This window comes from Pseudopodoces humilis, chromosome 3 (genome assembly GCF_049639895.1).
Source record: "Pseudopodoces humilis isolate 2021_Gansu_Grassland_sample_001 chromosome 3, ASM4963989v1, whole genome shotgun sequence".
In the NCBI taxonomy this organism is placed as follows: Eukaryota; Metazoa; Chordata; class Aves; order Passeriformes; family Paridae; genus Pseudopodoces; species Pseudopodoces humilis.
This window is the reverse complement of record NC_142202.1, coordinates 13,486,506-13,512,352: the sequence shown is the minus strand read 5'-3', so window position 1 is coordinate 13,512,352 and position 25,847 is coordinate 13,486,506. Positions and strand designations below refer to the sequence as shown.

The 25,847-nt window shown below is 40.5% G+C and overlaps 1 protein-coding gene across 23 annotated transcripts in view; it reads right to left on the bottom strand.

The window, feature by feature from the left end:
• NRXN1 (neurexin 1) overlaps nt 1-25,847 on the bottom strand; it is a 675,655-nt gene that overhangs the window by 244,872 nt on the left and 404,936 nt on the right. For 2 of the 23 annotated variants that reach the window (XM_088053931.1, XM_088053932.1), the window contains exon 1: nt 24,516-25,552. The exons of 19 other annotated variants lie outside the window; for them this stretch is intronic. In XM_088053931.1, the coding sequence (XP_087910057.1) occupies nt 24,516-24,756 (241 nt within the window). In that variant the 5' untranslated portion in view covers nt 24,757-25,552. Of the gene's footprint in view, nt 1-24,515; nt 25,553-25,847 lie in introns of those variants that run through there. 2 more of the 23 variants (XM_088053934.1, XM_088053933.1) reach the window with 2 other exon arrangements.

Sequence of the window (25,847 nt, the reverse complement as noted above, 5' to 3'; positions counted from 1 at the left end):
GCAGGATTGATATTTTAACCTGAGAGACCTACATTTAAGCACATTTTCCACTTCAGAAAACAAAGTCCCTAAAACTTAGTCTTAGGATATTTCAGCCATATATATTCAGTTATATGATTCACACATGTCAATTGAAACACAGAAATAACATATTGTATATTAACCAGGAAACATAGCTAGATTTAGTGATAACAACTATACCACTACTAATAATCATCACTGCTACAGAAAAGAGAATGAATAGATGCCATTCTCTCCTATTTTGTATGCAGCTCAGCTTCATCAAGATAGAAAATGGTCTGATTACATTTAATTATAAATCCACTATACAAATAGTGACATATTCTAAATATTAACCTTGTTAAACAGTATGAGAAAAATAATAAACAAAGCCACTAAAAAAAGTCCTGGAAGCAACAAAAATAATAAAACCGTGCCATTAAAATCTCTGAGCTACTGTACATTGAGGAAAATTAATTTATGTGGAGATGGCTTACACATTTTTGAACAACACCTGTTCAAATTGCAAAGGCACAAGAGTACTCTATATTTATCAAATTACTTCATGCAATATTACTGTATCATACTTTTAATTAGCAAACTCTGCACAACAGATTTAATGATATACAGTAACTCCACACTCACATTAAGTTTTACTCGTGATTTAAGGGTCTACCAAAAAACACACACAAAATTTCCAGGTTTTTTGTTTTGGTTTGGTTTTTCTTTTTACCTTAAAGAGAAATGAACTGTTCTGCCTTCTAGAAAAAGACAAAACACCAAAACTACAAAATGAGGCGCTTTTGGTGCTACTTATTAAGACAAAATTAATACAAAAATCACAAAAACATACTCCCTATTTAGGGCAAACTTCCATTTGCATCCTTTTATTCTTGGTGGGTAGAAGGAGGACAATAGCAGAACTGAAGAGGATGCCACAGATCATGAGTGGCATCTGAGTTTTGCTGAAATACTTAAAAATATCTTAAGGCTGAAAGATTATTCTTCTTTCAAACTCTAAAAGACTGCAGGCTGCTTTTACCCACAATCTATTGCATTAAATTCTTCTAGGAAGGACTCAGCTACATCTTCCTTAGCTATGAGTATGAATATCTATTCAAATATATCAGTCTGATAAGATTTTCATTCAAGATAAAAGGGAGTTGGTTAGATCCAAAGCCGTGGTGAAGACTGAAATGAGGAATATTTCAGATTTATGATGTGTCCTGCTCAAACCCTATTTCTGTAGAACAGGCAGAAAATTTTGGACTGAGTGAGACTCTTCAGTAAGTGCTAATCCTAATACTGCAGTGAAATAACATGACCAGCAGATTTATGTTAATTGAGATCCCTAATCCCTGCACTCAGAAAGAATGTGCTGAGGCACTCACAGTTTCCTAGGCATGTCCTTCATGCTCCTGCTGCTCTAGAAACCCTCCACGTCCTTCAACCGATTTCAGTTAAAAATGACACACTGCCATTACAGCACAGTCCTTGAAGGTCAATGTACATTCCTCAGGAAAAGAGAAAGAAATTGACCTCAGATTACCTATTTAAAATGTTGTGGGATTTTAAAAAATATTGAAGGAATTTTCTCCTTCTCTCTCTTTAAGAGAACTTGACAACATTTTCTGTTGACTTGGGTAGATTTCAGAGTAATCACTTCACAAAATTCTGCTTCCTGTTTCCCCGCCTCACTCCCCAACCATCTCATACAAACTCATCTCATTAAAAGTATGGATCTACATTAGAATTTGATGGCTAATTAACATTGCCTAGCTCCACAACTCATAATGATTAAGAGCCAAATCAGTTTATTTCCTTTGAAAAAAAGCTATTTACACCTTTAGACAAAATTCTGAAAAGACACCAACAAGCTGCCCACAGAAGTGATTTAAGATCTCTGCTATATGTATTCTTACATTATACATAAGGTGTCTCTACAGTGATTTTTACCAGTGGTAAAACTCTACAGGGTTTTTTACACCTGGTGGCATCCAGAAAGCCTGCCTAGCACAGGGCTGAGGCTACTGAGTCATGCTGCTAGGCCATATGGCTTTTGATCCCCTCAGAAAGTGGGCCCAGTCCACCTGGGTTTCCCATGTAGACACATCCTCTGACTCTTCAGATGACCTCAGAGCTTTGGAAGACTCTACCCTGTGCCAGAACAGGTCAGTGCAATGAGCCAACAAAGCAGCAAATTAAATGGGGAATGAGAAGCATCCTTTTGAAACTGAGTGAATGAGCCTCAGCACATCTTTGCTTCTAAGGTGGACGTAGCTCTAATGGAAAGAGAGATTCCCAGCTGATCTGGTTGGGCAGCTGAAGGCACAGAGATAAAAGGGAGTTTTATACATTCAAAAAAAGATAAGAAATGCTATTCCTAAAGTTAAGAACTGAAAACACAAGCTGGAGTAAAAAAAGTGAAGCAAAAAGAGGGGTGAAAAAAAGTTGGGGCTGGACAGCAGCAAACAAAAATGCCATAGGTTTGAGAAAAAATTAGGCATTGGAAAAGCAAATACAGAATCTGGGAGATGAAAACAGAAAGAAAAAAGAAAAGCAAAACAAAACAAAAAACAAGCAGTCTAGTTTTAAGAGCTACTCTATTGGGATTTCTCTAGACCATACAATAACTCTACAGAGTTGTCCTTTAGGACCTTGATCCAAAGATTATTACTTTGTCTCTAATGGGCTTTGGATTAGGGAAGAGCCCCAGAGTATAAATTTATTTATATCTTCATATATAATTCAGCTCTGTCTACCAACTGCAATGTATGCTGTGTACAGAATTTAAATAGTTCCTTTCTTTGAACCTGGACACTTGTATACAAAAAAGTTATATGTCAAAGTTAGATTTATGGTTGGACTCCATGATCTTAAATACCCTAAATGATTCTATGAGTCTATAAAATTTTTACCCCATTTTCTTCATCCCTATGCACCAGTGGATCAGGAGGGCACCACTCTCTCAGCTTGCATTTTGATAAACTCACTCTCTTTAAAATACTCTGATCAGGAGTTAGATCCATCTGGTGAAACAGCTTCATGTTCCTCTAAGACACCCCAAACACTCACCACAAATCAACCCATTCTACAGCTGAATACATCCACACAAGTAATGAGTGAAACACAATAGCTGAAAAAAATTACCGATAGTACGTTCCTTAGCCAACATGCAGGGTATAAAAATGCTTTAATGTTCTATTTATAAGCTGTGCCTCTGTTCTTACAGAATACATTAAATAGGCTGGCACTTAAATTGTTGCCTTGGGGGAGATGCATCTCCTGAAGCATTTAGTCACCTGCATAAAGAAACAAGACTTCTCCCCAGTTTAGCAACAAGTTTTACAAATGTGTGAAAATTCTTTATGGATGTATTTGTTAAAAACACGAGATCTTTTTCACACCTGTAAAAGGCATTTAATAATCCTCAGGGAGAGTTTTTTCCAGCTTCAACAAGTAAGGCATTATATATGCCTTAAGTGGAATGGTAAGCGATTCCACTTGATCTTCTTGATTTTCTTAAAAAAAAGAGAAAAGATGCTCTTAATTAAGCCTACAGTTTTTATAAATCAATGGGTGGCATGAAAAAATACTACTTATAAATTAAAAGAAAAAAACCTAATTGGACACAGAATGTGGGCAGACTGATGCAGCGCATATGCAACCAATCTCTAGAGAAAAAATGTCCAGGGTAAACACTTTAAAATTAAAGCTTTTCTATTGACTGAATGTTTATTCCACATAAATAAACTCTCCTAGTTGATAGCTTCAATTTTTCTTAAATGCAACGATTCTAATTTTTTTTTTTTAGCACTGCAACTGTCAAAATATTATTACACAACTCAGAGAAAATAAATGTATACTGTTTGATTATGACCAAGATTGATTTGACCCTGATGCTGCTACTTTTGGAAACCAATTTTCTTAATCACAGAGTCCTCTTTATGAAACAGCTCATTTATAGATTCTTCTTTTGTAAATGGAGGCAAGGTCAGCTACTCTTTAGCACCATATATTCCACTATGTCCATGCCTAAGAGAGGAGGACTGAAAGAAAATTCTCTCTATGGAAAACACATTATACACCCCATTTCTATAGTGCATTACACATCAGTGTTTCAATACATTCAATAATGTACATGATAAAGTGGTCCATATTATGTATCAGGTATTCGTTCCCCTGCAGCAGTTCCAGACTCTGTTCCACAGAATAATGTAATGCCACTCTCAGTTCTTCTCCTGCATTACTTTATTTCAGCTCCTATTACTTCATTCTACACACAGTTCTTTCTCTATTATGGCAGAGTTGCAATATGTGAATCACCATAACTGTGATATCCTCTCAATATCTATCGAATGATAGGTCCCTTTCCTCATGTAAAATTACAAAATGAGCCAAGACAAAATGTTACAGGGTTACCACGTGCATCTTCAACACACATTTCCATAGCTGGGTTTTTACCTGTCTTATATTGCTCACCTTCAGAGAACACATTCATAAAGCAAACAAGAGGTAAACTGTTGCGTGTGAAGTAAATATTTTAAGAACTGATTTCTGCAAGTGTTCTTCAAAAGTATCAGAGCCCTGTTAAAATGGGCTTATGTTAAAAAGTAGGGAATCTATGAATAACTATTGCATGAATAACCAGGACCTCATTAGAATTGTGAGTCATGGAATATGAATTAGCTGAATGAATCTTTTAGAAGTAATAGACCCTGGGACCTTGTGTAAAAGACCACCTTTCCTTAGACAGGAATAATTTCTTGAGCCATGGCTTCCTCTGGAGCCACTGTGAGCAATCTGGTGCTGAAAAATACAATCCCTGACAAGGACTGAAGAAAGGAGAAAAAGGACAAAACATGGAATAGAATGGATAGAATGGATAAAGAGTCAGAGAAGCATAGAATGGTTCAGGCTGGAAGAGACCTTACAGGTCACTTAGTTCCAAATTCCCTGCTGTGGGAATTTGGCATGGAACTAGACAGGTTGCTCAGGGTCTCATCCAGCCTGGTCTTGAACACTTCCAGAGATGAGGCATCCACAGTTTCTCTGGGCAGCCTTTTCCAGGGCTTCACCACCCTCACAGTAAATCTAGCCTAAATTTGAACCCATTATTCCTGGTCCTATGACTGCAGCTCCTCAAGAGTCCATCTCCAGTTTCCTTACAGAACCCCTTCAGAAACTGGAAGGCTGTTACTGGGTCTCTATGCAATTAGACTTTTGTCTGTTTAATTATAATAAACAGGTTTTACTCAAAGTCTCCCCCATTGAAGAGGGGGAATGTTTCGTGACTTAGCACAGTAATTTTTTGTAGATTTGCAGATGGAATAAAAAAAGGAATATAAGCATTTTTGTATTCCTTTCCTAATCTTTATTTCCCAGCTTCTGCCTGGTGAAAACAGTTTCTAAAAATTCTTGAGAAGGAGAAGGCTGAATGTAGCCCCTTCTAAACCCAAACTCTTTTGCAAATGTAGATGGGATTTCAGCATAAAAAAAAGCCTTGCAACTCTCAGTCTTCCAAGTCTATACATTCTGCTCTCAGCAAGAGCAAAGATTAATTAATCTAGCTAGAGTATTCCATTTTGGCAAACTTTTGGGGAAAAAAAACTCTTATTAGCTTTAGATACTTTTAATTACAACTTTAAGAGATGATCAAAGGGCATTTCTCAGATCCTTCAGTTTTTTTAAAAGTAACTAAGACTTTGATTAACACACATTTAAAGGAAAATTATTAATCCCATTTAAAGGAAAATGATTAATCACATTTAAAGGAAAATTATTAATCACAGCCAAGACTTTGTCAATCTTAGACTAATAACCATTTCTACTAACACTTATACATGACAAAACCTACTGTTCCAAAAAGCTAAGGCTGGCTGGACAAGCAATTAAAGAGCTGGCCCAGCTTTGCTAAGGTGATCATGCATTTCACATCCCAGTTCCTTCTAAAAATTATCTAATCAAGTTTGCAGACAAGAATTGTCTACTAAAAACACAAACCAACACTCAAACAGAGATATAATTCCACAATAGGTCAACAGAGAGTATTTATACAGAAAAACAATAAAAGAACAGGCATAACTTTATTTAGTTAGTTGTATTTTGAACCAGCAAGACTGACTATTTCACAAATCTGCACGTCTCCTGTGCACGTGCTTAAATTCATGGGTTTAACAGAGCTGGTTTTAGGATTAATCTAGAAAGAAAAAGAAACAAAAAAAAAAAGGATTTGTCTTCCTTTGTTTTTTAAAGCTGTTTTGCAAAACTTCTCTCCAATGAACTGATAGAGATACCCTAGAGAAATAGGAAATATTTTTACTAGAAGGTGCCAGAGAAGTTTTCTTTTCTTCCTGACACAAGAAGCCTCTAAGACTGAAGTTTGCTTTCTGAAAGCTCTCCTCACTATTTAGGCATGGGTAACACTAAATGGTATTGTCATGACATTGAGATGGGATCTGGAGGGGTAAAAAAGAAATTCATAGCATTAAAAATGCTGTCATTTATGTTCTGTGTAATGTCCCTATTTTTTCCCCTTATTGCCATCATGATGAGCACTAAAAGGTACTAAACTATTTCACTATAAAATACAAATTCAAATATCTCATATTTTCATAGCACACAATCATATACTCCTCTATTTTCTTTTACAGAATAGCTAGCCTGGATTTTACAATGATAATTGGCTGTAGACTTGAGGATCACCTACCATTTAATCTAAAAAAGGAGATAGAAAATGGTGGAGAAAAATGGACAAAGAAAAGAGACGGTTCCAGTTACTTTTGAAGTAAGAAAGATAAAGGTTTGAAGGCTGAAACCTGCAGTTTCAGCAGGTTTGGGACCTGATATTTGGGACCAAATGAAGCATCTGAGAGGAAAAAGCAAGAACTTCTCCTCTCTGAAGAAGTAAGGCTTCCTGATGGAGCTGAAATACCTGCTCTCCAGACTGAGCACAGGAACAAAAATGGATCACTTAAAATTAATCCCCTTTGTCACTCTGTCATGCCCAATCTGCAACACTGAGTATTAAAGAGTCATTAAAGCACAGGGATCTGGTATCTTTCAAAAGTAATAAATCACTTACTATAGGGAAATTTATTTTAAAACTTGTACATACTATGCTTTCGTAGTCATACAGCTCCAGCCCTAGTTACATGAATGTAGACTTAGATTGAAACCATCAGGTACCAATTCCAGCTAGATTTATATTCCAGCAATTAATTTCACCAAAAAAATACCACATTTATGATTTTTCTGATGTCACAGTTAGACAAGATTGCACCTGCCAAGAAAAAAATGAGATTGCAACTGCAGTGAAAAAAAAAAAAAAAAAGCAACACAGAGAAATCCAGAGAAACCACATGAGGAATGTCACACATTTTATGAGATCCTGGGGACAATTCCCACCTGTCTGGGTGAAGCTGAGGCAGCAGATGATCTGCCATGTTCCCAACAGGTCAAGTGGAGTGTGCTGCACAGGGTGCACTTTGCACACTCAGGGGAGCTTCTTAGCCCTGCAGTTATCTCACCTCTGATTCAGATGGCCTGAGCCCTTCCCCAGGGACTGAAGGATGTCACAGCTCTTGATGAAACTCTCAGAGACCCAAGGCTGAAGAAGCAGCAGGGCACTTAGCAGTTTTTCAGGCAGCAGGCACGAGTGGATGGTACAGTCATAGCCACATCTATTCATGTCCCTTTCAGGATTTACTACACCTGGGTCCAGGCTGTATCACCTCAGTGAATATCACCTACACCTTAGCATAAGCTCAGGAAGAAAGAATCCTCTCTAAAGCCTTAATATGTGCAGAAAACACCTGTGTTTATGAAAAATGATGATTCTCACCAGAGTACAGCAGTATCTGCTACCATAGGGAAATTCATCAAAAATTATTATCTAGTTTAGGACAAAGCAGCCTTTTATAGACCGTAAGTGTAACTGGAACACACATAACTTATTCCAATTAGCTGGAAGTCCTGACATAGCAGGTGGCAGCAGTGCATCCATTACTATAATGTGGAAAATATATGGTGCATGGCAACAGGCAGTTGTATTTGTCTTGATTATGGAACCTGGAAACAGCACTTTCTATCCTATCTGCAGTGGAAAAATCATTTTTTCTGACCCTAGAATGGAAATGAGCCTTTAACAATGCACACAGGTGACACTTTCATGTTTCTTCTGCTAAATGAATATCAGGGGTATGAGTCTTCTATGGACACTTAAACACCCATTACAAGAAAATTTTATTGTGAACATGAAGTAGAAAAAAGCTGAAAAGAATTTTAGGTTACACAGGCACTTAGAAATCTCCCAAGCTAGAGGAGGGAAAAGATCCTTCTTACCACAATACACAGGGCAACAGTAGTGCATGCACTAATAGCACATGTGAAATTATAAACCTTTGTCTCCCTTCTAGAAACAGTAATTATTTGTCATTATTGCTCTGAACCCATGCTGCAATTACAGGTTTCCCTCTAGTCAATTCAGCCATAGGAGATCTGGATCTAAACTCAGCCTGTCTTCTCAAACATGCTTATGTATCAATGGGAATTATATAAACACAGCAGCCACTTCATCATTCCCACCACAGATGCCTAAAATATGAGCGATCAAACACAACAAACTAGATTCATGTTTTTTAGAATTTACTATATTCTATTGTTAGAGAAAAAAAATGCTGGTTGCAATTGGAAATGAGAGATTCCTGCACAGTCAAACAAGACAATAAAATCCCTGAAGAAATAATAGCCTGATGTTGTTCCTGACTCTTTGGCTTAACCATAATTTAAAGCATCGCACTGTTGCAATGCCTGACCTAAGAACAATATGTGTAAATCCCCTTTTAAATAATAATTACAGAATGTTATACTTTATCCATTCATTCATGAAATATTTTACTCAAGATTGTTACCAGCCCTACAGGAGGCAGAGAGGAATTTTTAATTTACCAGTGGGGGGCCTGAGAACAATTGCCAATAAAACTAACTTCCAACTCCTGTCCTAGTCAAATACATGGGAATACAGTCGTGCAGTTACTTGGGACACACAGAAAGCTGAAATCACTCCTTTGTATACAAAGACAGCTTTTGAGAGAAGATACAGGTAAATAAAGTCTAATTGTTAAGGATACAGGAGGTCAGAATCTGTCTCATTAAACATTTCATGGAATTTCTACCTTAGCTATCTTAATAATGTCATATTGTCTTAATGCTTGCAATGTGTATTGGTTTTGGCTGGAACGCAGTTCAATTTCTTTCTAGTACTTACTATGGCTGTGTTTTAGATTTGTGCTGGCAACAGTGTTGGTAATTCATGTAATTCAGTGTTTTAGTTATTTCTGAGCAGGGCTAAAGCTGAGTTGAGGCCTTTTCTGCTTCTCATCCCACCCCACCAGCGAGCAGTGGGGTGCACAAGGAGGGGACAGGACACAGCTGGGACAGCTACATGTGCAAAAGGACATTCCATACCCTGTGGCATCACACTCAGTGCATTGAGCTGGGGGAGGAAGGAAGAAGAGGGGGACATTTGGAGGGATGGTGTTCGTCTTCCCAAGTCACCGTTACATGTGAGCTGTGCTGTCCTGGGGATGGCTGAACACCTGTCTGCCCATGGAAAAGTGTGGACAGTCTTTGGTTTGCTTTGCTTGCATGCATGACTTTTGCCTTACTTATTAAACCATCTTTATCTCAAACAACGAGTTTTGTCACTTTAACTCTCCTGATTCTCTCCCCCATGCCACTGGTGGTGAGTGAGTGAGTGAGTGAGTGAGTGAGTGAGTGCCTTGCTTGGTGCCTGGGTTTGAATCATGACACAATTCTTATCAAAAGGAAAATGTACACACACAAATACATCCAAACACACACACACGGGTGTGACTGAAGGCTAGTCTGCTTCAAAAAGCCCCTAATTTTGAATCCAGCACAGGTTTCCAAAGATGACAGCTGAAGACTGCTGAAGGTTTACAACACAACCAGGAAACTATCTTAGCAAGACAATGGTATTATTGGTGGTGAAACTGGGGTATCTGGTACATCCATAAAATCCCATGGATAGTCTTCCTCTTCTGCAGACTCTCCTCTCCTTCAAGACTTCCAAGTTACCATATTTCCCATGCCTGAAAATGACTGATTTGGCCCCTATGTAGGTGTATTTTCAGAAAAGCACATTTACGTAGGAGGCAAAGCATTACTTTCTTCTCCCAATAAAGAAGTATTGGTAAAAGTAAAACAAAAATTATAACTGCTTTTAATTTAAAGTCATCTTCTCTGATAGGGATTGGATAAAAGACCAAAAATTCTAAGTATAATCATTTTATTTCACATGCATGAATTAATATATGGGACAGCTAAATGCCAACTGGTATCATCATCATGCCTACCAAGTTAAAACACAGTGTTTTGTTATTCTTACTAACCATTTGTAGGGGAAATTTTAATTCTGAAAGCAAAAGTGGGCTGTCAAAAATACTCTGTTGTAAGAGATTTTAAAAGAAGAGACAGGAAATGTTTGTGCATATTGTTCATTTAAAGAAAGAAAAGAAAGTGCTGCAGAAGATAACAAAAATTATGCATAAGTAGAGTCCATGCTAACTTTCAGCAAGCCTTTAACCTGTTGTTTTCATTTATATTTAAAATACAAAGACATTTTAATTAAATTAGCATTTATATAGAGAGTTCTTGACATCCTTTAAATTGCTAAAATACCTGGATAGTATTTCAGCATGTGTAGCTTTCACTTCAGGGATAATTAATTTGCCTGCATGGGCACTAGTGTTTACCCTATACAATTTTTATCCACTAAAGATTCTATTGCTACATAAGACTCCCAGGAACATAAAAGGAGCAGCAGTGAAGGACCTCTGTCTCCTTCCTTAAATTAAATAGGACTGTCCATATCTTGTGAGGCATTAGCTTCCCTCCACAGCTTCCAGCTGGGAATGCTGGTCAGGCTGGCAGGAAAGCTGTAGCTCACTGACACACCAGTAATGTTCTCCTGGTTCTGGAGTCTGTAGCAATGGAGAGGAAATTTTATCCACTGGGGCAATCACACCTTTGTTTAGACAACTCTCACTGACATTTGAAGAGTCCTGTGTCTTCAACAGATCTGCCAGCACAAATGCTTTAAAAAGCAATGTAGATACCAAACCTAACTGGCAATGTTCCTGGAAGGTGTGGTCATGAAACACTGCAAAATACAGCTTCCAACTGTGTCAGGAAAAGATCTGACCTAAGTGTTTCTGACCACAGTCAGCAGCATCCTCTCTGTATGTCCTGGTACAGACACACCTCAGACCTGATGAAAAGACCTGAAAGCACAGCTTGGCAGCACCTTGAGATGGTGAGGACATGGCTCATTCAGTCACTGAGAACACAGGATGCAGAAACTTCATACAAAGTTAAAGTTTACCCATATTTCACTTTTTATTTTCAGAGTACCTGAGTAATGATGTCAGGGAGAGCTTATTGTGCATAATATCACTGCATGTGAATCTGCCACTGTTTGTGTGTATTGAAATTAGACCTAAAACAAGTTTACAGGCCAACACAACAATTTGAATCAGCAACACTGAGTGCCAGTGGTGACACTACCTAAAGACCCAATTCTGAAATGCAAAGGTCCTGGAGAGTCCTCTCAAATCTGTTAGAATCTTGGATTCCATTTCTTGTAAAATTATTAGCAAGATATGTACTTACTGAGAAATTGTAATTGTTTTTTCCTCTACCACAATTTAATACACTTTATCAGATAATTAAAATTGCAAAGCTGCAAAGTAAACGTTCTAAAGAGTCTTTGCCTGAGCGACTGCAAAAGAAAACACAGAGGCCATGATTTAGAATTAAGATAGAATGGCTGAACATGGCAATACATCCTGACTTCTTTAAAAAGGTTATCTATAAATATTAGATATACACCAATACATTTTAACTGCTATACCTTCATTGTGCATATTTAACTCCTTGACAATTACGGAATATAACTCAGAATATTTGGATTGATGTCTCTGCTGAAATCAAAACCAAGAAACCTTCTTTATATTGCTAAGTACTGTCCAAGAATATTTAATGGGCTCCAGTGAAGATGTAACTAGGGTGTATCTAAGGTAATGGAATAAGCTGTCCTCTAGCTCTGCTTATTAGGAAATACATCATTATTAAATCTTAATCCATTCCATAAGAAAATAAGCAAAGGAGGAATAACTGTAGCAAGACAAATAGCCTTATTAGAAGAAGATCTAAGAATACCTTTATTGCAAAATTGGATTAGAGGTATGACAGACTGTTCCACATCACAAAAAAAGGTCTGTGCCATTTATCAAGGAATCTAAAATTTGATAAAATGCATGTGTGTGCAGAAGGTTCGTTTCATAAACACATTTAAGTGAATATGATACAATAAATTGAGCCTATAGACATGTGCTGAATAATTATTTATGATAGCAGCAAAATGTGATGGTGGCATTTATTATTTCAGGGCTTTCTCTATGACAGGTAATGTTTGCTTTTTTTTCCTTTCTAATTATAATTCAGTGCTACATCGTTATTTTTAGTTTTTCTACTGCATATATGCACCGAACCTATACTGTATGAAAAAAATTACATTTTAAAAATGCCTAAACAAAATTAAAAACTTAATACCACACTGCAAATCTAGAGCCTGAGAAAACATCTTTCTGCATCAGAGTACAAATTGACCTGGTACCTCCAAGATCTACTAAAATATCTCATTAACATTACATTTGTTTAGATAAGAGTAATGCTCCCTGATTTCTCCTCTCCTCCTGCTATGAGTGAAGAAGTTATAAAGATGACAAAGAAACAAAAGGACACTGATTCAAATTTTATGCCAAATAAACTTTGCTCTGAGGGACTGAACAGACTTCATCAATGCAGAGGTTTTGTAGTGGACAAGTTCCATCCAGAACACTTTGGTGTATATTGTAGTGTGAATTCAGTAGAATCTGGACTTTTAGGGACAATCTTCAGCCCCACCCTCTTGCATATCTTATTTGCAGCCCCTCCTCTCTACAGAGATCCCTCATGCCAGTGCAATATGAAAGAGGATTTCAGTACATGGGGAACAGATTATTAATTTTACACAGCTCTTGAGCTATTTTGAAACCTACCCTGGAGAGTACTGTCAGCAGTAAAGAGTGATTATTTCCTCAGCTTTCTTGTCTTTTCCTATTCAATCCATCTGCTTAGCACAATGGGCTCACAACCTCTGACTGAAATTTCTAGATGCCACCATAATACAAATATTAAAAACTGTAACAAAAAAAAAGAAAACAAAAATAAAACTATGAAAGAAAGCTACTGCTGACCTTCTCTCTGTGACTACTGGCTCTTCATATCTGTGGGTATTGCACATGGTAAATCAAACAGTCTCACTGCAATCTAGAAAGCCTTGCCCGTGATTGTCACAAAAAATGGCCTGTGAAATCACTCTGATGAACTGCTAATTATGCTAACAGTCCGACAGTAAATGAAAGCAGCTAATCCTTTTCAACAAAGCTGTCTTCATTGAATGAAATCCTCACCTCATTCACACTCACTCATGGAATCGAAAGAAAATACTTTCCCTACTGATGGCAACATTCAAACATCCAGGGCAATTACATGGAGAGGGAACATTTAAATGGCAAACAGTATCTGTAAAACAAAATGACACGAGGTGAAGCCACCAGTTCAAATCTCGACTCAATGCATTATGACTGCCCTTCTCACTTAATAGACATCAGATTCCATGAGCAACTGGAATTACAAAACAAGCAGAGAACAATATTTAAAGGAACTGCCCCTCTTATGGACACAAAAATGTAAGAAATGATAGGGAGTTTGGAAAGATTTGATTTGTACCAAAACACAGGCAAAGCTCATCTGCGATGGCGTAAGAACTGAAAGTTTGGTGTTCTGTCACACACAAAATCCATATTTTAACCCTTTCCTACATCTAAAATAATTACAGTAGCTCTATAAAAATCAAACCAGATAACTGTGGAGCTACTACCTGGTGAGAGTGTGAGGGAAACACAGAAATTCTCACAAGGAATTACTGTCTGTTTATCTTAAACGAAGGTAAGCTGTCTGCTCAACTCATTTTCCATTTCTTCTTGCCCTCTCCCATATCTTCGCATTCCCCTTTTTCGGTTTTGTTTTGGGCTTTTTTCCATAGTATGACCTACACAGCAAAGGAAGGAAGAGTGGTATTTGTTCAGTTATTAGCACACTGTTTTAATGCTCCTGGATCTTAGCACTGGCACAACACAATGGCATGAAACAGCGACAGAGAACTCGAGTCTTTAATTCCTTTTCCCATTCCAGGCTGCTGTGTGACTTATGGAGAGATTCTTTTCACATTTAGGTGGGCAAAGTTGTGTGTATTCCTGGGAAAACCACGTGGCTATTCATAAACAAGCAGAAGCAAAGGCAGAGCAGAATACTCCTTAACGTGTACTGTGCTGGTTTTGGTTTGACACGCAGCAGTGGCAAGAGCCCTGCCCGAGGAATCGCTCACAGAGGGATGCCTGAAGCCTGGCATACGCTGAGCCAGCATGGGATCTGCTCTGAGCTGTGCCAGTGGAGAACAGGGTGTTACACACTCTGGCCATGCCCCAGACACGGCTCTTCCAGCACGGGCAAGTGCACAGGGGACTCAGAGGGAATGTTCAGGTGGCCAATCTGGCCAGTGTGTGATTCCTTTGAGTCATTCAAGAGGAGATGAATGCAAAGCTGATTCACTGTGTCTCAGCTCCTCTCTGTGAAACAGGAATAACCATTCCAGACAAGCCTGTGCCAAGATAGGCAGAAGCGCTGGAGAGATACCAGGGCCTATGCAGGACAAGGGTTAACACATGTGCTACCTTTCCACAAAACAGAGGGGTTTTAGCAACCTTGAACTCATTTACAATAAGTCTCATTTAGCAATAACAACTGCTCATTTTCTCCCTCTGATCTTCCTTTTTCTCCAAACTATACTTAGTCAGTTAACTGACCCCTTCAGAAGACAAAAGTACTCCACACACTGTATGCGCATGTGAATTTATTCCTACATTACATATAATTTTTTTTTTTTTTTAGTTTTTCTTCCATTTCAGTTAATTTTATTTGAAAAAAAAAGAAATAAGGAAGAGAGTGATTATCAAATAGCCAGCTGAGCTCAAGTTAATGACTTGAAAGAAACAAAAAATTTTTGAAAAATCCCAACCTATTTACTTGCTCCCACCACTGTTGCTATGACTAGCTTGATGTCTTTCTCTCATCTCCAGCAGTGACCTTGTACTGAAACACTGACATTTGTCCCTATCTCAAATGCCAGCAGAACCAATATAGGATACACTGATTTCACTGAAACCAGCTTTCCAAAGTCTGCAAGCTCCCTGGCATGGAAATGTTATCCTACAAGAACAATGATCCTGAGATAAGATCTCAGGAATCTTTAGGTGAGTCTCTTGTGATTTATATCATCATCAATACCTGCCTCTATTGATATATAGAAGATAAATCACATGTTTCTCCCAGATTAATTATTTACCTTTGCTGACCTCAGGTTCTTTGAAGCTAAGCTTCTGCACAATTATGTGGGAGCTGCATTTTCATTTAGATAATCATACAACTGGCAAAACAACTGCCAGCTACTACTGAAATTTAAATGTCTGGTTTAGACATTTACGGGCCACTGTTCTTCTTAGTAGACCAATAAGTCCTCTTATCTGCATGCTTAACTGCAGTTTTGCAATGTTTTTCACAGTAAGAAAGTAAAACCTCTCAAAATGAGATGTTTGTTTTTGCAGTTGTCGCTGCAAAATAATGTTGCTACTAGTCTTTCTTCACCAAGTTCTCCCTCTAAATGCCATACAGTGGATTTTACTACACCCATGTCAGACAACAGCTAAAGCTGTCAAATTGTGCTGAGTGGTGAAAAGAAGCTTCAAGAGCTAATGTGAGAAAATGCTACAAAAGTTAAAAACCATCATTACAAAATTAGTTCTGGCTTCAATCTTAGTGTATGACTGGGTTCCTATTTGAAGTCAGCACAGGCAAAATTATCATTTGGCCTATGTACCCTCATACACAACACCTTCTAGCCAGCAATTTCTAACAACACCATATTGCAAGTTTCTTAGACATAGGACTCGAAAAATAAAGTCTTCCAATTGATGAGCTATAACGGGAGCAGTCATACTCCCACAAATTCAGCAGAATTTCCAAGAAATAAAAAGTTGCTTGGAAAAACTTTCAAGCAGTAAAATAACTACAGTCTTTACCCTCACCTTCACTTGCCCATGCAATGTTCTATTTAGTCTCACTTGAGATAACAGTTTATTTAGGAAGAGGACATTGACAGCATTTCTATTTTTTTTAGAGTAATCAACAGCAGCATTTGAGAGATGCTCTGAATGCCAGGGTTGGGGTGCATGCCCCAGGCAGATTTAAAATCCACAGCAAGGCAAACTGCAAACACAAACCAGCCTGAGAAGAGGATGAGTGGAAAGATGGGGCTTGGATGAGCGCCACAGAATGTTCTGACCAACTGGGACACCAGGATTTTAGGACGCATCCATTTAGACACAGCCAAAGGGGCTAATCTCACATCTGTTGTTTTGTCACAACTTCTAAACTCCTCTCTGTGGGCACTGACTATCCAAACCCAAAATAACGGCATGATTCAATTCATGCTCATATGTTTTCCATAAATATGGCAATTCATTATATTCGCTGAAAGCTCCCTCATAATTCTTGTCATGTGAAATAAAATGAACACATCCACGAACTGCATCAAAAATTTCAAAACTACACGTTTGCATTATTATTTGCAATATTTTGTTCACACTTTAGGCAGCATTGTTTTAGGGAGGGGGACCAGGACAGAAGCGCTGTGTGCTTGAGACACATCGTGTCTGACAGAGGCAAAACAAATCAGGTCATGGAGTGGAAATTTTGGGCTTGACCTCAATAAAATTAAATCAGGCTTGGGTCAGTGATTAGAAGCAGTGTCTTTCGTAGCACTCAGTTCCTTCACACAGTTTCATCTCCACTGGTCAGTCTGGAGGAGCCATGCCTGTGGCAATTTGACCCCATCTCCACCTACTTCCCAGGGCTCTAGAGCTGCTGTCACTGAGAAACACAACCAACCCCAGCGATTCAGCAATGCAAACATGGATTAAGACTATATCTGATTCTTCCTCAAGGTAGAGAAACTTTCCCATGTTTTTTGAAATTTCTCCAAGTCTAGTCATTCTCTGTTCTTTATTTTACAAATGCAGATGAGCTGAATTAATTAAGTAAATTAGAGAAGCCCTAACTCAGTTGCAGATATGCAGGGATAAAAGAACACACTTACTAAGCAGCCAACTCGCTTTAGAAGCTTCTTGGCATTTCTTTGTATGTACAGCTGCAGCAAAAGAGAGTTAAAGGAAGAGCTAACACTTCTAACATTTTGGAGTAATTGTCCAAGGGCATCACTTGCTAAGGCCCCAGAAGGATGTGAGCAAACCTTCTGTTGCTGAGCCTCCGTCTCTCCATGTTTGAGCAGCAAGCTCTTCAGGATATAGGCAGCTATGGATCTTAAAGGAAGACTTTGTCCTTGTGCCACTTACAGTTCAAATACGTAAAACAAGCGAACAAACAAAAGACTATGTAAATTCCTCACCCCTCCAGGTAAACCCTGCCTCAGCTCCAACCTTGCCTGGGCTTCTGGGATTCAGGATCCCAGATACCATGTACTTATTGTATAAGCACACTTTCTTTGTCAACCAAGCCCCAGAAAAAAAACTTTTTGACTCAATCCACCAACAGTGCATGAGCCAGTCATATCCTTAATCTGGGCTGTTTTGGTGGATTTGACCATTTCAGTGCTTTCAGAAATCCAGAATGATTTTTCTACAGTGATTCAACAATCATGGGTCAGAGATGACTTCAAGCATGGCACCCTCCCTACCAACTTATCCCAGTCCTATGGAGTGACATCCAGCAGCACTTTTTTTTCTTCCCTCCTCCTTTCCCACTTTATTTCACTGGGTCATTTTTCAGTCAATTAAGGAAGAAAAGAATAATTAATTCTATTGTTCTGACCAGTTGCATCTGTAGTTAATGACTACTGTCACCGAGTAGTTTTTTAACATTTTCAGCTCTTAGAGAAATTCTTTTTCAACTCACCACTATGGACTATTTTCTCATTATTACAGAGCAACTGTGATATGTAAGACCATACACATGCCTGTGCACAAATGTATATAAAGTCATGAGAGGGTAGCAGGGAAGACCCTTTCAGATATCCATGTAGCTATTCAGGAGGAAAATAATACCTGCATGATGGTAAGTACATGGCCCCTCTATGTTTGCTACTTTTAATTGTATAGAACAGTGTTTTTATTTACAATAAACTTTCTTTCATCAAATTAGACTATTCCATTCCCCTCATAATCACAGCTACATTCACAAGTCAATTTATTATCACAGCAAGATCTATCAGCTCTGCCTACACTGTATTTACAAACTAGAAAAGAAGTTGTTAGCTTAGAAAAATGAATTACAGATACTGTAATAGACACAAAGTCATCAAACTTAATCACAAGGAGATAAATTAACTGAGTCTGGGAAAAGACAAGAAAGAGGTCAGCAGTGTCATCTTGATTACTCAGAAAGGTTAAGAACTACTGCAAACTTTGACCAAGGAAAGACAAAAGATAAATTTCAGTGAACTAAACTACGTGATCCATTGAAATCACAATAATCAAGCCTGGTTTACCATGGTAATGACCATCTGGGTGAGGAAGGGGAGAAAATATTAAAACTGCAGAATTGGTTGTGCTTAAATCACACTGGGCATAGTAGTTTTGTCTGCAGAGTTCTCCCTTGGAGTAAAATGAAGAGACAGAAGGAAATTTCCCTTAAAGCCAAGTCAACTTTTTACTCTCAGAAAAAAAATCCATCTTTGAAAATTAGAAACAGCGGGAAGTACACTGCATTGAATGCTAAATTAATTTCTTCTGATAACTCATTTCAAACAGTATTTGATTAAAAGACAATAGATATGCTTTAAATCTAAAAAACATGGTTACCACAGGCTGAGGCAAAAGTGGTGTTGCTGATAAGTGACAACAGCATTGTTATTTATTTAGTTCTTCTAAAGGCACCCCAGTCAATCAATAGCTATGCATGTACCAAGGCAGTGGGACTTGTATAAAGATGCTTATCAGAAATCCATGGGCAACATTCCACTTTTGATTACAGTGCTGCAGACTGTCCCCAATCCTGCTGAAGACTGTGTGGCTCCTTGACAAGCCATACTGACAGAAATAATAATATAGAAACCCCACTTCCTAATATGCATATCCAACTGCACAGCCAATTAACCACTATGCTGACTGAGATTGCTTTGTTATTCATTCCATTCCAACTGATGTTAATACTTTGGCAGCTGATGGGGATAATAGTTGATGGAGCATATTGGAAATTTTGAAAAGGAATATAAAATTTATATCATTTAAAGACACTGAGAACATTACTATGCTTTATAGTCTTAAAACATGAAAATGTCTAAATGTTTTGTGTAAGAAGTGCTTAGAGCAGAAGAGACAGTATGTATTGGAAAATCTGTGAATGAAAAGGAGGCATTTAAAAAGATTGTGATATACAAACAGGTTTGAAATAACATTAGAAAAGGCAATTATAAGATGAAAATGAGACTTTTTCACCTCTACCTCTAACATCACACTGAGTAACAATGCTTGAACATCTGGGAACATTTACATTTGATGTTTTAATTAAAATATAACTCTTTTCTGCAACATAAGCTCACTGCAACCAAAAAATGTCATTTCATTTACCCTAATCCCTAAAACTATTTGGTATATTATCTTTATATACCAAAATAACAATTCCAGTATATTAAAAAATAGTAAAAGGCCATAAAATTATTTTTACCTACACTAATAAGTTGGGGTTTTCTTACAAAAATAAAATGTTTTCTATACGTCATAGGGACATCTTTCAAAGTTGTCTGGCTCATGTATTTCACAATGGTGGTATAAATTATTTCACTGCCATGCTGCAATTCTAGTCCTGCAGTTCTTATTTGGTGAAAAAACCCTGTGGAATTCAACAGGCATCTTCTCTGAACAAGAGCTGCCTGACCAGGCTGCTTTGTACTCCAGGAAGAGTGAGCTGGTGACTCTGCTCTCCAAATGGCCTTCATTTGGGTGAATCCAGTGCACATGAGCTCTGCCAACAGTGGTGAAGCAGAGCCTGGAGGAAGCTGGCCTAGCTGAGGAGTGGGACATCAATATGTGTGTCCCTGCTGCCACATCATGCTCTGGATGGAAAACACTGGAGGAGTGGATGTGCTGTGGTAACACACCATCCTCAGCTCTCAGCTCCAAAACGTGCCAACTTCTATTCCTCAAAACTCTCATTTTCCACAAACTCATTCTTCCTGCTCAGGAACTTGGCTGCTGAAGCTCAGCCTCCTAGATTCCTCTACTGTTCCACCACAAAGGCCCCCAGCACCAACCCAAACTGCCACTTTCTCAAGATCTGCTCCCAGAACCTCATTCTGTGTACACCAGACTGTCTCTATTCCCCCTAAACCACCGGCTTACACGTTGATCCTAAGCCTCATTGAGCCTAAACTCTTCTGGCACAGAGTTAACTCGGGCCCTTAAGTGCACAACCCCTGCCACACACAGAACTCAGCTCCTTCTCTTCTGCCCGTGAGCATGTGGGCCCTACTCCCTCTCCGTCTTTGTCTTTTCTTTCTAAGCACATGCACATACCAACATGCAGATTTTGTTATTCACCTCCTGGCTCCTATTCCCACAAATTAAAAAAAAAACAAACATAATCAGTTTGTACTTAGCCTCCACAAGATCCTGAGAGCACAGAAACAAGAAGTAATCGGAAGTGGACACACTGTACTTGTCATTTGGTAACTGAATGGGGGAGCCATAAAAGAGTAGACAGTAAAGAAGTGTTTGCAGGAAGGCAAGAGTGGATGAGGATGATGACAGCCATCCATATGGCTACACTTTTAACATATTCAACATGCAATTTTCCCTTCACACATGATCTATCTTGTCCCTGGATTCTTAAAGAAACAGGCTTTCTTCATTTAAAGTTACCAAAAACATCTCCTTTCTCCTCTTGAGGAAGTTTCAACCTCATGGCTTTGCCATGGACAATCCCTGCTTTTGTAATCTAGAGTATGAAGTGTTCTATCTAATAAAAACTGTTCTAACTAATAAAAAAAAAACAAAACAAACAAACCCAAAAAACCCAGACTTCATGGTAGATACAGCTATAACAAAAACAATAGCCACCTTCTTAAAGGGATCAAAGACATAAATCATCAAATAAATCACATGCTACAGGAGACCACTAGTGAGGGTTGAGCAGTATATGATTTATATTTATGAGTCTTAGTCTTTCTTTTACTTCTCACTCAGTACTTCTCTTTATATTGTTAATGTCACGATCCACAGAATTATTTTCTTATTGCTTCCTGTGGTTTAACTTTCAAATCTTTCATCCATCTTTTACCTGAATTTAATGAGAGTCAGAAAGCAAAACTGAAAAATCATTAGGTGAGGCTTGAAAGATGTTTAATTTTGACTTCTAGTGTATTAAAGGACTGTGTGCTGAACTAATTTTTGTCTAATATGGTGAGCTAATTGCTTGGTTGGGATTCTGTTTATGTCTCTGTGAAGCACAATACTGTCCACTAAAACCACATGAGATCACACTACTAAGCAAAACCCCAGCAAAATTACCTGATGAGAATGTTAGCAGCAAGATTGTGGTTTGGTTTTTTTAAAGAAATGGAAGAAATCCAACCATGCAGGGCTTTTGGCTTTGCTTATACTACTAGCTGAAATTGTGTTGGCTCAAGGAAAACTGAAAGATTAGAAAAATTAAACCCAAGAGGGTGGGGGTGTCAGGGCTAGCCAGTGCCAGGGGTAAAGGTGTGGATGTCTGAGGACTGTGGTGACGTTTATTCAGGGCCTGAACAAAGTGATCATTTCTCCTTCCTTTCACACTTCTAATTCACCATATTAGAGAGCAATGCTTCCATTTGGGATCGACTAATTGACCTGCCCTAAATGCTCTTTTCTACTTTTAGCAGGTATGATGCTACAAAAAGCTGACAAAGTAACAAAAAAAAGCTGCTATGAAGTCACCATAAGAACTGCAATTTTGTATGTACAATCGTATATGACTAGAACAAAATACCTGCAAACTTAATGGAGCTAAGGTTGAAGGATACAAGCCTGAGAAGCAAATTCTCACCTGGCTAAGTCAGCAGGGACTAGGGACCCTGGAGAAGAGCAGGTAAGGAACACACACACATTCCCTTCTCCCTCACCCAGTTCCCTCTGATGGATGCTGAGAGATGCAGTGTTGAGCTCCACAGGAACTGTGTCCAACACTGCTCAACCTGAGACAGAAATGCTTCTGTCAGGCTTACAGAAGTAAATGGGAACACCTCTCTGAAGAATTAATAATGAAAAGAATTAAATGTTTTAAAATGCTGCCAGATAGCAGAATTTCTCACAGAGGAAAGTAAAGACACTTAGAGTTATCAAGTAAACATTCTGAAATGCCACCTTACGGCAGAGAACATCCCTCTTTTCATAAAATCAGCCACTTAACTTCTGGAGAGGCTCCTGGGCTTCCCTATGAAGTCCTTAAGTAGCAGCTCCACCTCTTCGTATTTAATTTTCTTTAACAAGACTTATTTCTTCTGAGAAACCTGCCTTTTCACACACCACCCTTTGACTGGGTCCAAGGTAATGTTTTCAAAAACTGACAAAAGGTGTGACTTTAAATGCTTTCTAAGGAATCATAGCTGGTACCTCTACAATCATGTTTCATTTCCCCTCATCCTTTTAGCCCTCTCTCAAATGAATAGCAAGCCCCTACATGATATTCCCTTACGGGCAGAAATTGAGAGGATATTAAGCATATACATATATATGCACACACATACATCTTTAGTTCTCCCCTGTAGCACATACATTACAGAACATGCAGCATTCTCAATCTTGCACTGCCTCAAGTGCACTACAGAGAAGAGTGGTGGCCTGAATTTCTCAATTGTTTTGTTTTCAATTAGACCAGTCATACAAGTTTTTTAAAAATAACAAAATGCTTAAGATGAGGCATTGCTGTGCACTTCATCTTTTCTAGCAGTTATGTATCAAATGGTATTTAGCACACAGTGGGAATTTTCACGTAAATGATGCTCCCGTTTCCACCAATACCAGCATTGTTAATCACTGGAAAAAATCCAATAATTCCTAACTATCTCGTGCTTGTAACTGGGTCATCTTGCACAGAGAAGTAAAGGTTAAGTACAAGATCTGGTTTTCACTTTGCAAAGCCTGTAAATGACATCGCATGGTCGTGCAAACGAAGCAAGGCAAGACGAGAAAATGAAGAAGAATGAAGCTGTATAATCTAATCAGAAACCAACAAGGAGGCTTTCTTTATCTTCTCTTCCTCCCTCGGAGACAAAGGGAGGCTTTAAATCCTCAAAACGCAGCCTGGTGTTTCGCTTTCTTTGGCAGCTTTTGGTACAACCAAACGTATGTATGCACACCTATTCTGCATGTACTGATGCGCAGTTGCTCGCAAGTCTGCGTGCAAAAAGAACGAGAACTGCACGGGGCTCTCCAAAAGGCACTGAAGCAGCTTCCTGTCACTTCAGAAACTAAGTACCGGAGCACTGTCGTTCTTAAGCAAAATGTATTTGCACCTGGAAAGAATTTTATCTCCGTCCCTTTGCTGCCCGCTACAGCGGGCATCGCCTCCCTCCCTCAGTGTCTCAGCGCTTACCGCTCCCCCGATCCCCAGCATAATGAGCTGACCTTTGCTTTAGTTCATCGACTTTCGACAGAGGTAATGAACTGGAAGCAGCACGATCATCACCAGCGGTTTAAGCAGCGCACCGGCTCCCTCCCCTCCCCTCTCTCGGCGCCGGGGTCCCCGGGCGCCCTGCCCTGCCTGCGCCGTGGGGGCGGCTTGCCCTGAGCGTGTGTCCCCGCACCGGGGCACGGAGGGGAGGAACGAGGCGGGGCGCTCCCAGCCGGGGGGCGCGGCTCCGGGCTGGCCTTTCCTGGCGGCTCCCTCCCTCTGCGGCGGGGCAGGGAGCGGCGGGGTGCGGGAGAGCCTCCGCTCCGGCTCCTGCCCCGCTCCCGCGGACCCCGCAGCGACCCCGCGGGGCGCACGGCACGGGCACGCCGCCGGCCCGGGGGGATGCCCCGCCAGCATCCCCCGCCCAGCCGGGACCGGCCGAGCCCCCCGCCCCACCCGGAGCGACGGGACGGGCCCAGACCCCGCCCGAGGGGGCTCCCGGCGGGCCCGGCCCCGCAGCCCAGCCCTTCCCTCTCCGCCGTGCTCCTCGTCCGCCCCCCGAGCGCCGCCGCAGCCCCGGCCCGCGGGGTCCCGCAGCCCGCGGCTGACCTCTGCGGGGCGGCGCGCCCGCGACCGCGCAGGGACCGAGCGGCACCCGAACCCACCGTGTCCGCCTCGCAAGGAAGCCGGTGACCTGTAGATAGCGATAGGCACTGAATGATGTTTGCTGCTGCCGTGGAAATGGTGAATGTGGTGAGAGCCCAAACTGGAGGCGCCCCACGCCACCCCAAGGAGGCCGCTGAGAGTGAGCGGGACTATCCAGAGCAGGGCCAAGCGGCCGCCGGCGCTGCTGCTGCCGCTGCTGGCGGGTCCCGGCTCCGGGCTGCCCCTAAGGAGTCCCCCCATCCTCCGGTGCGCGGCGAGCCGGCCCGCGGCGTCCTCGGGAGGAGCAGCAGCCACAGCAACGGAGGCAAACTTTGGGCAGAGGCGCTCGCACACTCGCACACGGCGCTGGCTGCAGCTCACGGCACCAGGCGAGCCATCTCTTCCCTTTGGGAAAGCCTATGAGGATCCTTTTCTCCAGGTCTTCTTCTACCCAAAACAATCCGAGACATAGTCAGAGAATCCAGGCAATTCAGAGCCTTCGCAAAGAGGTGGAAGTGGGGAAAAGCCCCGCGCCCAAACAATCGTTAGTTTCAGCTTTCCCGGGGCTGGTGCTCATTAACAATACTCCACAGTTGCAAAGGGCTACGAGAATGCCAAGCATTCCCCCATCCTCAGTAATCCACAGTGTAGCCAATCATGCCACATTTCTGCTAAGAAAGAGAAAAGGGGATGCCACTCCATCAGCCAGCGCTGGGAAAGCAGAGAAAAATCAAACTGCTGCTCTTCCCTCCATTCATCTCCAAACTGGTGAGCCCTCACCGAGCGAGCTCTCTCCCGGCGCGCACACACACTCACACTCACACTCGCGAACACACACTCACACACTCGCACACGCCGCCAGACAATAATCAGGCTGCTCCGGCAATCTCAGTGGTCTGGCTATTGACAGTAATACCCGAGGATGTTTTCAGGGAGAATAGTGCACCCTTATGAAAGAAGCTGGGAGGAAAAAAAAAAAAATAATAAAAATAAGCATGCTTGCGAGGAGCAGGGCTATGCAAATCTGCAGTCTCCGAACAGCAAATCGCTGAGGCTTGGATGCAATGCAGAGGACGAGCCTATGTTAAAGAGGGAGGCTGAGTTCAGCTCCCACACAGTCGCGCTGCCTCTCCTCAGCCTTTCGGGAGCCGCGCACTGCCAGAACGCGGCTCGGGCGGTGTGGAGGGGACACACACATACACACACACACATACACTCACACTCACACACACTCACACACACTCTCCCACGCCTCTCCTCCCCACCCGCCCCGCGAAGTCAGCAGCACGGTAGGAGCACTTCCCCTCCTCCGATAGTTCAGAGGTACCAGTGTCTTGAAAACCTACTTTCAT